The sequence below is a fragment of the Aptenodytes forsteri genome, unplaced genomic scaffold (genome assembly GCF_000699145.1).
Source record: "Aptenodytes forsteri isolate BGI_AS27 unplaced genomic scaffold, ASM69914v1 Scaffold9, whole genome shotgun sequence".
NCBI classification, from domain to species: domain Eukaryota; kingdom Metazoa; phylum Chordata; class Aves; order Sphenisciformes; family Spheniscidae; genus Aptenodytes; species Aptenodytes forsteri.
In genome coordinates, this window is record NW_008796217.1 from 748,300 (window position 1) to 762,538 (window position 14,239).

The following is a 14,239-nucleotide window of genomic DNA, read 5'->3' on the forward strand; positions in this document are numbered from 1 at the left end:
TAATTTTGAATACAAGTTGGTACTACACTACAAAAAAGGAAACTGAAGTTCGGAACAATTCATATCGTTAAATAACACTATTCTGGACATCTTTTCATAAAATTAGCTCTTCAAATGCTAGCTGTCTTACATCACAAGCATTAGGCACAAAACACCATTCAGGTGTAACTGTTTGAAGCCCTGTCCACTTGAAACAGTGGCACCAAAAGACAGACACACAAAAATAAAAAGTGAGTTACATTTAGCGCAAGGAACAGCTATTGAGTTTCAACTCCATCTATGATTATGATTGCTGGACCCCACAGCCAGCTAAAATCTCAATCAGAGAACGAGAGTAAAAATTTCTCATTTAAAGATGTACATTCAAAAAAATACAAGTTATTTTGATGTGGTTAAAATGTTGAAACACTGAGATTCAGTTCATGAGCATGCCTTGTTTTCAAGAAGGCCTCTTTGAAGTACTAAATCTTCAAAAATATGCTGCTTTACTAAGAGAACTGGAAAAACTATGTAGAATACAGTGTTTATTTTTCATTTGGTTTCTGGAAGACCATTATTTTTGTCTGCCAATGACGAGAGAATGAAGTTAAATTTCCTAATTTTGTTAGAAGTTATGTTACTCCTAAAGGTCAAAAATTATCAATAACACCACATAGGAGGACAAGAGTGCTTGAGGTATTCTGGTAGACATTGCATCCTTATTTCTCACAACTAAAGAGGTACACAGCAAGAAGACTTTTTGACTTGTAGTCAAGTATTTCGAGAGACATATTTTGAAACAACCAAACATCTGTGTATTTTTCCCCACTTCCAAGCAATTCACCTCAAAAACATCTCTCTTCAATTTTTGTTTTTTGAAAGTACTAAGTCAGGGTGCTTTTTGGAAATACACATCTTCTCATACCCTTTCATCTTTATGTTCCATGCAGGTTTTGTAATGTTGGTGTCACTGTTACAATTCTCGCTGGTCAGGTTTTCAAACTCATGTACAGAACAAGCATGGCTTGTAAGAAAAGCTGAACGTAGGTCTCTATTCTATAAAAATGTCTACATAACTTCTTTTGCCCAAATTATAAAGGCTAGGATTCCTTGTGAGTGAACTCAAGCATCCATTTGGGTATCGGATAAGGATCTGAATAACTGAGCAGGTTTTGTAAGCTGCTCCCTTTCACTGAAGTTTCAACATCAAGAATTTGGTCCCATTTATCACTAATAAAGGCTACTGAATTCTTGCCCAATACACGGAGTGAATAAAGAGCTATTCTCTACCTTTTGATAAGAGCAACTTGATCTCACAGTACAGCTGAGATATTTTGGATGTCTTTTCCTTCCTTTAACTCAGGAATTAAAACAGAGCAACTTTTAGGGCCAAAACAGATACAATAATATCTCATTAAAAAATACCTTCCTTTGGCTTTACGCTTCCCAAATGCCAAGTACATGATTTGTATACATTTACCTGGTATGTATGACAGACAGACACCCCCCCCCCAGCTTTTAATCGGAATGCAGTTGCTGATAAGAAAAATTATAAATAACTCTGAAACTATTTTTGAAAAAAATGAAGCGGTGTGTGAAAACAATGGGCTTTCCATAATGAGAGTACAGTGATGTGGAGCGCATTACATAACCCAGCCTGGGCTCGTAGAGCGGGCTGAATGAGGGACAGTGACTGCCTCATCTTACTCTGACACCTATCTGTAATATTTGAGGACAGAAATAAGAAAATATGCCAAGAGAGAAAACAGTACAATACAGGCTCTGTTTATGCTCCAGTGAAAGATCACTCCACACTAGGTAAGGTATGCACATCTCCATCCCAGTTTAAATCCACCACATTACGTTCAGGCCAATGACACTTTTGTTCAGAAAAGCTGAGGTTTCTGCCTTTTTCACTGCAAAGGCTAGTGCTAGAATGACAACCCTATATGTGTCTGATGTATATCAGGTATTCCTCTGACTAACTGCATTATCTTGGTGATAGGAAAAGATGTAGTTTTCAGGTTGTGTGTTTAATGTTAGCACCTCTTATTCTTAGAGAAAGCTGTAACATTTTGATTGTGCACATTAAGTTAAATAGCTTTGTAAAGTCAAGTCAACTAGCTGCAATACACAAAGTCCTTCTGTTAAGATACCCTTGCACTATTCTGAACACCTGACTCAAAGTAGCATACAACACAATCTATGCTAATACAGAGACAAATTGTTATGCAAGAAAAATCCGACAGAATATATCTATTCTGAAGAATGAAAATGAGAGTCAAGAAAAGCCTCCACCTAACAATAAGTGTCTGCAACAGAAAACGAAAAAGACCCTACATTGATCACAAAAGAAACACAACAGAAAGCCTCTGCTAGCGAGGATCAAAACTCCTCCAAAAGTGCTGGCAACCTTAGGATCAAAGTATTTTATTTGCACTGTTGCTTAGGCTAAGTGGATGGGGAATAATCTTAGAAGATAACTGTCATTATAGGAAGAGCTAGCAGCAACTAAAGCAAGACATTTGCACTCCTTTGACACAGTAAGTCAGCATCATGTAATTTATTTGTAAGTTACCATAATTACATATATACATATGTATATAACTAGTGTTTCATGCAAATAAAAACTGAAATGGAATTAATGATCAGGAAGGATGATAATAAAGTAGGACTTTAATAAAGACTGAAGAGAGAACAGAATTCCACTGGTTTTGGAGATGGAAAGGTACAGGCTGATATTACAGGCCTGGAAAAATTCCCATCAAACTTCGTATTCCAGACAGACATTGTATCTGAACTTTTGCGGCATACTCTTCAGCAAGGACTCAGAGATCTCATTGCAAAAGGAACTTCCAGTTCATTTGTCCTCAGACCTGATACCAGTATGAGCCTTTCCAGGCCCTACAGCCACCTACCAACAGTCCACAAGAGCCCTCCTCCTTGGGCATTTATGGGATAGCCTTCCCTCCCTACAATAAGTAGCAAACAAATGAGAAACACTTTCTTTGCCCAGTTTTTGATATACATCCACCCTTTATTAGAGCAGATTTAAGGAACTTAAAGGTGTATCTACCTTGCGTAGAACCTGTGTACAAGGGCCAAACTGTACAAAGGAAATAATGGTGCATTAGATATTCCACGGTAGATATGTAACCATATGCTTTAACCACTTGCAAAGGGGAGAAAACTGTCTTATTCAAAGGTATGTTGCACATGCATAAAGAATTTTCACCCAGAAAGTAACTGCAAATAATCAGTAAATTCAAATCCTATCTTGCTATTACCAGCAATGCATTCTTAAAAGGACTGTGTCAATGTTGGAAGTTAAGGCACATTAAGTCTACTGAGCTTTTTTCTTCTCTCCACTCTTTCAGTGGGGATGTTCTGTTCTCAAATACCAATCCTTTGTGTGACAGGCACAGCAACTGCCAGGAGTAACCCCAGTAAGCTCTAACTATTCAAGACCTTGCTTCTAGCTTGTTTTGTAAAAGCAGCAGGAGATGCAGAACTTCAATTATGCTTTGAAGGTTACAAACTTCAGTAATAATCACTAAAAGTAATATGGCAAATCAGACATGATCTACAAAATCATTATCACTAAGAATCACATTGGAGACTAAAACACAAAATTCTTGAAACACATTTAAATTTGGATCTAATTATTCATGGTTCTCTACATAAATGCTAATTTTTCAATGTTAAAGAAATAACAATGACCGAAACAAAACTTGTCTGTCAAACCCCCAATTACTGTAAAACAAATTCAGTGTACAGCCAATACGGTAAAACACTGCCATGCAGACATCCAAGCTTGTTTGCCCAGTTTAGCACACAGTATAACCATCTTAGCATAGTGCTAGGCGAGCTTACTAGACCTGATGAGAAGGAGGATTTATTAGCCTGAGTAGCACATCACACTAATATTAATTCATACTAAGTCTCTAAAGAGTAGTTCTCATTACCTGTACAAGGCAGCACCATGCCATGTAAGCACAGTCTTCTTTTCAGAGTGTCCTACCTTTTGCAATGGTAACTTTTTGAGAGCTACCGTCCACAGATTCCACTGTACCAAGTAGCAATTTGCTGTTAATCAGATTATCCCATAACTGTTGAAGGGTTGTTTGTATCACTCTAATAAGAGTGATAACTCAATACATCTGAAAATCTCATTTGCACAGGCTAAATATGGTGTTATCAACATGAAGTACGGAGTTATTCCTCTTCAGACTGGCAAGGTTCTCTCATTAAGAGTTTCGATTCTGAAGAAAAATGCCTAATTATACAGATTTGTATTTAAAACATTCTGAATCTGTTTCTACACCAGAAGAGGAAATCAACACCATTTGGACGCACTTTATATTGAGGCTGAAAAACATGATTCACTCTTTAAACCACTAAAAAGGAAATAAGAGATATGATTATTCATTACAGATGACATGCTTGAGAAACATTCCATACTAATGAACAGGAAATCCACAACTTTAATATAAAGTAACAGTAAATAACTGCTATATTATGAATTTAATTCTTGAGTAGCTGGTGGATACTCTTTACAATATACAACTTGCAGCAAGTTTCCACAATGTTCAGAAGAATTAGGTCTCCAAAGTTCTCCGTTTCTGGAATCAGTCAAGGCTTCAGATCCATGGAGCAAACTGTCTCATATCTGATCCTTTAGAAGTGGAAGAAGCTCTCCTATAGGAAAAGCTCCCCTACATTCCCTGCAGCAAGGTTTCTTCTGATCCCTTCAGATACATAACATGAATATTCACGTTTTTAAGAACTGACTTGATTCTTTACCAAAATAACCCCTGGACATTCCCATACAGTAGTGCTGAACTCTATCTACTCCCTTAAAAACGAATTAAAACTTGAGCATGTTTAGTGGCAAGATGTTTTATAAGCTAACTTTGTATCTTGTTAATAAAACCCCCCACACATTTACCTGTGCTATTCACATAATGCCCTTCTAAAAACCAACTCCTAGATCTTCTTGCATGCAAGATACTTCAGCACCATGTTAAAACTGATGCATGGCTGCAAGTTCTGACCAGGCAGAACCTGCTCCTGTCTGCAAAGGACCACAAACACTTTCCCAATATATAGGATTCTTCACAGAATTTTCCTGCTATTCTTCAGATGTAAAGAAATTTCAATGAAGTGAACACTTTATGAAGCAGGAGAGTCTCATGACTCATCATTTCATCAGGCTGGTCACACAGGAAATGGGGGTTCCTGTTTGTGGTGGAAACATTAAGAAAGTTTAGTACAGAGACTGTCTGTAAGCAGAAAGCAATACAGTACATTGACATGCACATTGGACAAAAGTCCAAGCAAAAGTTTAAGGGGAAAGAAACATCCTGCTCTCGTTCTACAGCTGTATTTGTCCATGGGGAAACAGGATAGAGAAGATGAGTGCTACCATTAGTCTCTGAGATTATATACTATCTTCTTCTCTCCCATACATATGAAAAATATATTTACATATACCTCATGCAAAATGAAAACACACCAAATTAAATAAAGCCATTAACTATTTAAAATGCCTCTATCTAATTACAAGAGCTCTCTCAATTCTTATTAGAGATCTGTTCTGAGTAAGAGATAGGTATAATTATCATTATTTAGACAGGTAACAAAAATCATTCAATAAACAGCAGTGGAAGCGTCTGAAGGCACACTCAGCTTGTTTTGTGATTTATGCCCATCCTGACTTTACCTGCTCTCTGCGAGGTCTCACTGCCCCCCATTTGCCCAATACAAGATTTCTCAGACTCTGCTCCAGCACCTGAAGCTGGGTTCCAGGCAGAGGCTGCTAGGCAGGAGCTGCTGCAATGAGTCAAGGCTTATGTTTCTCAGCTGTGTTTTTTTACTGGGGGGATTCTCATTATTAGTATTTTGTTTATACAGGAACATTTTATTTCCACTCTGACCTCCTACAGTTATTTCAAAGGACTGTTCTCACTGCCAATTCATTATATGCTTACTGTCATTAGCATTATATAAGCTACCACATTTTTTAAAATATATATATACATACACTCACATTTTATAACATGTACGTGTGTATATATAGGCACACACACATGTGTTATAACATGTATGTGTGTATATATAGGCACACACACATGTGTCTTTTCAATATACAGTTCTTATTTGCAGGAAAACTCACAGTGAGTCACTGTGCTTAATAATCCAAAGGATCAAACTGAATTAAGATAACTAGTACCAAACTCTAAGTTATAACTCATCCTATGTTCTCATCATATTGAAAAGTCTTTCAAGCTCACAAATACCTGTAAATTTTATCCCCCAAATCTGCTACACTCTAAACTGGAAATAAAAACAGATTACAAATAATGTTCAACCAAGCAGAAACCTTTCTAGTGGAAAAAAAGAACAACTCCAAAGTTGAACAGAATTTTAAATAGATAAATAATTTGGAAAATTAGCAAGCAATTTTAAAACAATTTTTCCTCTAGATCTCATCGATAAAACCTGAAGCTATAAATCTTAAGAAACACACTAGCTATAACTAGCACATTATAAAAAGTGGGAAACTAAAATTTGTCCTCATTCTAAATCTCTGACAGAAAAAAGGGTTCTTAATAGCAGAAAACATGCAAATATTTCTATGTACTTTACTAATATATCAAGTGTCACCATTTTTCACTAAATACTTCTTTGCTATGATTAGAGTCAAGATATTACAACATTTTTGGAGAGAAGGTCTTAAATTTCAGATTGTTTTTAATAGGTCTAAACTGTGCACTCCTCCAAGATATTATTACAGGTACACATTCACATTGTCAGTCTAGATGGTTCCTGTTACAATAATTACAGTGTCTCTTTATTAAATGCTTGTCTGCAATTGGAAATTAGCAAAAGACCCAATTAAAAAAAAAGTGACTGATATTTTTAAAAAAGAAAAGTGTACACCGGATTGAAACACTTGAGCAATGATCATAACTAAGAAAGGAAAGGTTCATACCCTGACCTATTAAGATAGGAACTAAAAAATAAATAAATTGTGCTCTTCAAAATATTTTACTATTTTCTGGATGCCTTTTTAATTCCTCCCTCACATTCAAATCAGCAAACCAGAAGTTAAGAGCGCTGCCTGCACAGTCTGTCCTGCCAGGGAATACAATAAGATGCTGCTCACAGTACCAAATACGTTAGTGCAAGTTTTTGTTGCCAACTTCAGCTGCCAACAAAAAAGTCCTTCATGCAAATAGTCTACGTTGCCTGCACGAACCTGACAAAACAGTTACCAACACTGGGTCCAATGCATGCCTGAGACACAGACCAGTTAGCAAACCCGTAATCTCTCATCTCTTCAGAAACACAGCTTGAACAGTTAAAAACTGTGCACAATTCCTGCTTAGCCTTTGCTACGTTATGCTAGCTTTTAACTACTTTTTATTCTCACCAGTTCAGATACAAAAGCCACATGGTAGCTTTGCTCTGATTGCCAGAAGCTTTATCTAGTGACAAGAGGTGTTATAGATGAACTGGCCTGGAAAATTATTTCCCCACAAGCATACTCCAGGTGGAGTAAATCACAGACCATTATGAAACATCACAACACTTTTCTGATCAATAGTCATAGTATTCCTGAAGTGGAAAGGAGCATGATTTGGACACGCCTGCCATCCCATTGCTTTTACCTGGCCCATGCAAATCTCTGTGCAAAACCGTCAAGGTTTTCCCTGCTGTTTTCAAAACTATTTCCACTCCCTGTTAAAAACAGCCTCCTGACCCCCCCCCAAAGCACAGAAACATGGTATTGTAAGGTGAACCACCAATATTTGAAAAGCATCACGTATTAACCTGCTCTGAGCGACTTCTTCCAGTTGTCCCAACCAGCAAATTCTTACACTAACATGACTCTTAAGTTACAAAAGGCGTAACTCAAACAATTTATGCATAGCAATTAATGCAGAAAGAGGTTTTTAGAGGCATAGATATGTCAGACTAAAGTGAATTTACATTTGTAGTTGTACGCACGCACACTTTTATCAAAAACAAACAAAAAAATCCACATTAAGCATTGGTAAAACAATTGGCTACAGAAAGATAGTGAACATAAAGGTAAAAAAATTCCTAAAGATTATTTTTACCTCATTACACATTATGGCTTTTTGTTTATTTGTTTTTAAGCAAGGCCATATTTACTTATGTAAGTTTCTTTGCATTAAGAGATATTTCAATGTAATTGCTGAATTAGACAGCAATTACAGTTTTCCACGTAACGACATACATAAAAATTCTTTTAATGTATGAAACAGGTACAGAATTTATTTGTATTATCAGAACATCAAACTCTACTAAATTTTGTAGAATATTCTGTATTTCAGCCAAGTAATTCAGGCTTTCCTGTTCTACACTGCACTGTCAAGTCTGCAGAAAAAAACAGTTACCCCACAGTTCAACCCACAAGATTAAGTATAAAGCCAGGAGACCGTACATTCATTACCTATTTTTTCTATTTAACTTTCAGGACTTTGCTGACCAATACCACCATCGCAAAGAATCTTTCTTGGGTTTTAAACTGTGCTTTAATTTTCATTATTAATTCCTAAACTACTAGGATATTTGAGACCCTTGATAATCTAATTCTCCCGGTACCCAGACCCAACACTGCACGAGAAGTCCTAGACTTGTCACTAGACTAACAAACCAATTTTCCTCCTCTTTGAGTCTATGCAATGACCTGCAGAGTAAAATAAATTAAGAAGTTTAACAGGTAATCAAATAAGACATATATCTTACCCTAGAATGACATCCAGCAACATTCTCCTAGTACGCAAATAACACAAACAAGAAGTTATGCAAACCCACATTTGGCAGGACTGGGAAGGGAGCCCACATCTCTACTGCAACAGTCATCCACACAGCAACCCTATTGCTCAAAATAACGAAGTCAGATACATAAACTTAGCCCTCCTATTTGTACCTAGCACTTTGGTGCTGCTGGATCATATCCCTTGCCAGTCCCAGGAACAAAGCTTGGGATTTATGGGCAACACTTCATTGCTATCTAATACAGGTGGGGGCTGGGGAGGGCAGACAAGATTGATTGGTTCTATTGTTTTGTTTTCCTATATTCCCAAAATAGTAGCACAGGTGAGCTTTTATTTTATTTTTTGGTTACTTACTGCAGAACGGAGCCATTAAATTAAGAGCTGTGCTGGATGGCCAATAGTCCAGAATAGAAAGCATACAGATAACCTTGATTGCTGCAGTCCTCGGTACAGGATGTGGAATTTCATTTTCCCATCTTACATTTTATGTTGGGAAGAAAAAAAACAAACCCCCCACCAACTCACACAGAAAACAGTTTCATAGTTTAAATCTATTTTAATCTCACAAAGCACAATGAGCAGTAAGATACAGGTGTTTCATGTTTAAGTCACTTATCACATATGTTCATAACACTATTTTAAATAGGAGCAGTGAGCGCTTTTGAACATTGGGAGAGATCTGTGTGATTTTGGGATTCCTCCAAAAAGAGCACTAGTTTGGCTTTAGCCTGAGAAGAGCAAGGGGCACACTGACACCAGTTCCAGAGAGGATCAGATGTTTACCCCTTTGGCTAAGATCAAGTGCAATCCGGTTATAAAAACTGCATATTGGGTTACCTGACATATCACTTTTCATGGCAAGAAGTATTACCCTAATAGGTCTAGGAGGAGGAAAAATTTTTCTGATTTTGAACAATCATTTCAATAGTCAAATCTGCAACCTTTAAATCATTTTTGACAGTGAACTGGTATTCCCTCCACAAAATTATATTCTTAACAAATAGCTGAGATGAAATACTCCATTTTCATGATCTTTTAAACCAAACATACATCATAAAAGTTCTGGTTACAAACAGAAATGGCACAGTTTGCAACAGTAATAGGCCTCCAAATCTTAAAAAACAAACAAACAAATCCTGATTTATAAAAGGTAATGCTGAAATCATTTAGTTAGCTAAAACTAACTGCTGAAAAGTACATAAAACTCAAACCAGCCATACTAATCTAATCAGCAAGAGCAGGAAATGTTGAGGATCCCCATTAACTAATAGAGATATTAAATGTGTCAGTTATCACACAAGATTTTCCTTCCTGCCAAGTCTCAAAAGCTCAGGATGGTACCAAGAGATAATAATAATTTTTTAACATATATATACACACACACACATATACACACACACAGAGCATAGCAAGAGCCATGCATATAACAGAAACTGTATCAGGCCTGACATACCTGATGCGTGTGATGTAAGCCTGATTCATGAAACAAACAGCTACAGTTTCTCAAGCTTTCTTAGGGAAGGGGAGGGAGAAGCAACCCCTTCCCCTCTGTTTTTTCCATTAATTGGAGCCTCAAGAGCGTTCACCTTCCAAACAATACGTTTGATCAAAGTTCCTATAAAACAGTTTTGTCTATAAAAAAGCTGCACACTTCCAACTTGCAGAGAAGGTAAGCCTTTTTGAACCACAGTTTAAGCAGCTAGGGATACACTCAGTTTGCTCTTTCTTCACAAAAGATTATAACTGCAGAGTGGAATACAATACATACTTTCTAAATCTAGACTGAGCCTGTGACTCGAGAAGGCTGGTGTGGCATGAACAGAGAACAATCTTCTTCCTGAAAAAGCCTGTTTGCTATCAGTACATCATCATACAGTTGCACACAGCAACTCATGTGATGAAAGGCCACCCATCTCAGAATCTTTCTAAATATAACACTAAGGTACAAGAATAGGAATAATGCTCTAATACAGCCCAACCTGGGTGCAATCTTTAGATATTACTATAATATCAAACAGTTACCACAACCTAGCTTTGGGAAGCCAAATACACAGATTCAACTCACTTAGCTTTAAAAGAGTATTAAGCCAACTGCAATTAATGTTAAAGATAACATACCCCAAAAGCAAAAAGGTAAATGAAGCTGGATGATAACAGAAGGAAAAAAACCACCCGCTTTTCATCAAGACACTAACAACTTTCCTAGATGAATGTCACTGTCACAACAAAGACCTACAACAGCTCTATCTTCAGTTCACTTCTGGGCAAAATTAATTTGCAGAACCCTGCTAGGTCTCCAGTTACAGAGTCCAACCCATGCTCAGGGGAAGGGAAGAAGGAAGGAATCTCAACTATTAGAACACAAACTGCAAAATAATTAGTTGCTCTTGAGAGGGGGAAATGACTCTGCAGAAGCATTGGAGGGAACGACTCTGGAATTCAAACAACTGTACTGAAGCACTTGGATAGCAAAGTGGAAAAAAACCCCAGCACATACACTGGTCTAATACGATCCACAATGGTCAAAACAGTTTATCACGATCCTTCCCTTTATTAGGAAATATATATAACCACTTCATTTTCTTCACTTTTTCCCTCCTTCTGTCCACACCAATTTGTAACACGTAACTAAGGGGACAACTTTGGATCTAGACTATGTAGGGATATATTATCTCCAGCCAAGTACATACAGCAAATGAAAAACCCAAGGAAAAGAACAAAACACACATGCACAGAGACAGAAAGAAAAATCCACTAGGCAGTTTACTTCACTTCTACCAAACAGTGGGAGAACTTATATGCTCGTTTAGTCCCAACAAACAGTGTTTTAAGAGATACACGTGAATGTAATATTAAATACTGTAGTAGGACTAGGAGTGCCACGGTAGGAAGGAGTGGTCATGTGTACTAAGCATATGCCTATGCAGAAGAAGGTGGCCGTGAAAAAATAGCATATTTGTTCTGGATGGATTCTAAACACACCTTGGGTGTTACTAGCCTAAGATGCATACACGTTCTGTTAAAGCAAGATGTATCCACAGAAAGGAATTAAAAAACCCCCTAAGATGTAAAATGTAAAAACCTCCAGATTTTGAATATTCTACCTACAATATTTTTCTTCACTGTAACTACCTCATAGTCTGAAGTAACCCTTTTCAAAAACATCAAACAATTAACATGCTTTCCTATTTAAGCACATCTGCTGACTTCATATTTATGGGCAACTGTTTGACAAAACTTGAGATAGAACAAAAAACCAAAACCAAACGACTACCACATACATACTGAAATCTAGCAGAGGCTTTTGTAATAGATAATCAAAAAAGCAGAAGGATACTAACCTAACTTTGTTTACAGAAACTATAGCTATGAATGCTAAACCTGACTTATACATGGAGGAATATAAATGAAACAATACAGACTAATCAGCATTTAAAAATAAAAATGGCAATGTGACCAGAGCGTACATATGAAGAAACTGGAAGGATACACAGCTAATTCTCTCATTACTAAACAGAAGATTAAGTCTTTTGATCTTATATAATCCATCATACAATCTTGCTTAAGAACATGCAAAACTACTGAAAAAGGAGAGGAAAAAAGTCCAACCTTATCAAACAAAATTTTAGCTTTAACAGCAAGTTTACTTACACAGGGTCCTACTCAAGCTCTTCAAGCAATGGGAGGGCTCCCTTACAGTTCAGCTGGCATTGGTCAGACAGAAATTCTGCAGAATGCTTTTAAATGTCAAAATGCACATGCCAAACTAAATATTTGCTTTTGGTTTACATCTCTCAAGAAGAAAGTGTAAACAATTATCATGGTCTTACACTGGCCACTATGTAGCATCTAGATGTTATCCTTTGCTTTTTAGCATCACTCTTGTTCTGATGCATTTGGAAGAGAAACAGATACATACATTCCCATAGTGTTAAGCCCTAAATGGTTTATGTCAGTCTGCTTTAATAATCAAAGCAATTTCTAATCAATGTAAAGAGTTTATGCTATATTATCTTGCATTGTGTCAAACATGCATATTACAATTTTAATAGAAAGTAAATACAGTAACTGCATGCTGTTCAAATCTTGAATTTCACCCAATGGAACAAACTCAATTTCATTTCAGTACAATTTTTAAGTCTATAGTGTCTGGGTTTGCAGCACCGCAAACAGGACATATAAACACAATTTCTCATTTTTACTTATTTAATATATTCATTAGGCTTCCCTTTTTAAAATCCACTACCTACTGAAACCCCCCAGACTTTTCTTGTCATTGTCTAATGTATACTATATGCTGTATTTAATTTAGAAAGAATTAAAGTCTACATAGCATCACACTTAACAGTCTAACCTTCTAAAAAGTCTGATGCAACTGTATAAACAAACTTTTCAGTTACCCAAGCACTGCAGAACTAACATTTGAAAGGAATACAGTATTAGGTCTTTACTATCAACACAAATCTACAAAGCTACACACCTCCTTCCCAGTATTAAGTGTATGTATAGGCTTTACTTTGCCTATTACATAAAAGCAATTAAATTTACAGCTCACAAATTAGCAAAGTTTTAAAGTGATTAGTACAGCACAAAGCTATATCAAAACAAAATTAAAATGTATTCAGCTGTCCTGGTTTCGGCTAGTGAATTTTGTTTTTACCTGAAAATTAACATCTTCTTTCTTAAATATCAGTGCTCGAACTTCATCAGGATCTCCATTAAATATAGCTTGAACCAATGGTGGCTGAAATGAAGAAAAAACACATCTTAGAATATAAATGCATTTTAGTTTTTAGTGAGACACATATTTGTTTTTTGATACATAACACAAACACAAGATGATGACAAAATAAAACATCCCAGGCAGTGAAATAAAGAAACCAGCAACAGTATTTAGAATTGAAGAAATTCCAAGTTTTAAAAGCCTCAAACAGACGAACATACTAAGTGAATGAAATATATTATTAAAAAAAAAAAAAAAAGGCCGAGAAGACTAGCTCATAAGAGCTGAAAAGAGAACTCCTCATAATAAAATTAGGGCTGTTATGTGCTGCAAATTCTATACAATATTAGCAAACAAACCCCTTTTACATTAGCAAGTGACTAAAGTTACTAGAAGTTTTTTCACCTGTTTAGATAGAGTGGAAAAGCAAAGTGCATCAGATAAGTATGGTAACAAATTCACACTCACACACATCTATTACTAAATATAGCAGGATTTCTTAGTAAGTAAGAAAAGCTGCTGAGGTATGCCAGCAAGATTTAAGTCAGTCACTTGACAAAATAAAATAACTTAAAGCAATAAAAGCACAGTCCCCAGTGTTAATCATTTCCAGAAAGTGGTAACTTGAATCTAACAGTTACATCAAGATTATGACTTATGCTATTTTGTATTTTAGCTCAGAATTGCTCTTGCTTGATGTACACTATATACTCTATCAGTTCTCAAA

The 14,239-nt window shown here is 36.3% G+C and overlaps 1 protein-coding gene across 2 annotated transcripts in view; it reads right to left on the reverse strand.

Annotated features, from left to right (window-relative positions):
* Nucleotides 1-14,239, reverse strand: part of ANKRD28 (ankyrin repeat domain 28) — a 130,363-nt gene that overhangs the window by 67,295 nt on the left and 48,829 nt on the right. For both annotated transcript variants that reach the window (XM_019474480.1, XM_009288585.2), the window contains exon 2: nucleotides 13,450-13,533. Coding sequence is in view for 1 of the 2 variants with exons in the window: in XM_009288585.2 (XP_009286860.1) it covers nucleotides 13,450-13,533 (84 nt within the window). In the remaining variant the exon portion in view is untranslated. The remainder of the gene's footprint in view (nucleotides 1-13,449; nucleotides 13,534-14,239) is intronic.